Below are 2,320 nucleotides of genomic sequence, written 5' to 3' on the forward strand. Positions count from 1 at the left end.
CTCCCTTGCTCTTGAGCGCTCTCTCACTCTCTCTATCAAATCAATAAATAATAACTTTAGAAAATATTTATGACAACAACAAACTAACACATAAAAATATATAATCTGCCAGGGAAATATATAATCTATATAATATGTAGTAGATATCTTTTATGTCATTCATTTTGTACATATACATATATGAGTAAACATATGCATATGTATATGTAGCGTTCTAGATATGTATACCATATATAAAAACCTGGTAGATATGACAATCATGAAAAGTTGCTGAAGCGGGATATTATTTAATCAATTTTTGGAAGTAAGAGAATATCAACAGGATGTATGAAAAGTAATAAGATTAGGGCAAATGACAGAAGTGAGTAGTTTTAATGTGAGGACCGCAGTGATAACGGTAGAATGGTGTAGGTTATCAGTGGTGAGAAAGGAAGGGGAGAGGTGAATCTGAAATCTGATCACTCATTATATTTTTTAGTATCTGTTCACTCAAACAAAAACCCTGGCTCCAATGTGGAATAAATGCAATGTGAGTCTTCAGGCTGCATAGCTGAATGGCTGTCAAATATATCATATTTAAATTCTTTTTAGAGAAATTACCCTATTACATGCTTAATGCATTTATGAAGCCACATTGAAACATGCAAACAGGTAAAATATTTTGTTTCCTTTTAAATTATTTTTATGTCATGAACACTTGATTAAAATTACCTCTATTTTTTGACTACGTATATATATATTTATTTGTACTATTTGTACTCTCACCTTAAGTCATTTAAACATTAGGAGAATTATAGCTCAAACACTGAACAGTAATCAACACATAGCAAATATGTAACCCGTACAGTTTGTGCCATTTTAATGACAGGAGAACAGATATTAATGTGAGTTCTAAGAATTTCTCTTTAATATCTTTCTCATTGAATCTATGACTTTCTTATTTCTCAAGCTGTAGATAATTGGATTTAACAAAGGAATTATGATAGTGTAAAATAGGGAGTCCATCATATCTTGATCTTCTGATTGTGTAGATACGGGGCGCACATACATGAGGACAAGAGCACCATAGTAAAAGGAGACAGATAAGAGATGGGCTCCACAGGTGGAAAAGGCTTTCTTTATGCCTTGTAGAGACTTCTTTTTTAAGATTGTAAAAAGAACTAGTGTATAGGAGACAAGAACTATCAGAATGGTGAACATCTGTATTGACCCAGCAAAAATAAATAGTATCAGATAATTGATAGAAGGGTCAGTACAAGAAATCTTAAGCAATGGTATAATGTCACAGTAAAAGTGATGTACTATGATGGAATTGCAGAAGGATAATCTGAATAAGAAAGCATTATGAATTGTGGCATGAAGAAGGCCACCTAAAAGTGACAAACCTAACAGACAGATGCAGAGTGTATTGGACATAATAACTGGATAAAGTAATGGTTTGCATATGGCCACATAGCGATCGTATGCCATTGTTGCCAGCAGAAAGCATTCCACTGTTATACTTATTGCAAAGGAAAAAAATTGTATCATGCATTCTGAAAGAGGTATCATTCTGGTCTTGGCAAAAAAGTTGACCAGCATCTTGGGGGATACTGTGGATGATATCCAAGCATCCACAAATGCCAAACTCCCAAGGTAAAAGTACATGGGAATGTGAAGCTGAGGGTCATTCCATATGAGAGCAATTAGACCAAGATTTCCCACCATGGTGAGAAGATAGATAACCAAGAACACCAGGAACAGGGGGATTTGCCACTGTGGTTCATATGTGAGTCCTGTGAGAATCAAATCTGTCAGCAATGTTGCATTTCTATGTCCTTTTCCATGTTCCTTTTCCATATCCTCAATGGGTGTTGCCTGAAATGAAATTTAGTAAATGGGAAAAAGAATGCACTCAATTTATAATATGAAAATATGGGGAGGAGAGCTGAGGGTATCCTCTCAATTTTGTGTATTTCCTCTATATTGATTGGAATCCTTTGAGGGCTTGGAAATAAGTGCAACTATTTCAATTTTTCAAATTTGTAGCAATGAATAGAATTGGGAAAATTAGAGACATTGTAATATGTCCTAAATTTATGGGATTGGATGGGTGTGATATGGAAATTTTATGTTTGGGATGTGGATGTAAGGTGAAGGGAAAAGGAGCTTGAAGGGTCTCAGTAAAAATGAGTTAAAGAGTATGTGAAGGATCATGAACATCATTCATCAGGGAATAAGCATGCACTGAAACTTAAGAGAAGGGAGTAGTACTGATAGATACTTTTTAAAATGAATATATGGTGGTGTAGAAAATAGACTGCAGAGAAGGAGAAATTAG

At 34.4% G+C, this 2,320-nt stretch overlaps 1 protein-coding gene across 1 annotated transcript; it reads right to left on the reverse strand.

The window, feature by feature from the left end:
• Window positions 1-891: 891 nt before the first annotated feature.
• LOC109488762 (olfactory receptor 5H2-like) lies at window positions 892-1,857 on the reverse strand (the record flags this gene model as incomplete). The annotated part of the gene is made up of 1 exon (XM_034650367.1): window positions 892-1,857. A coding segment is annotated over one exon (966 nt), but the record flags the coding sequence as incomplete, so codon positions are not given.
• Between the last annotated feature and the right edge of the window lie 463 nt (window positions 1,858-2,320).

This window comes from Ailuropoda melanoleuca, unplaced genomic scaffold (assembly GCF_002007445.2).
Source record: "Ailuropoda melanoleuca isolate Jingjing unplaced genomic scaffold, ASM200744v2 unplaced-scaffold1932, whole genome shotgun sequence".
NCBI lineage: Eukaryota > Metazoa > Chordata > Mammalia > Carnivora > Ursidae > Ailuropoda > Ailuropoda melanoleuca.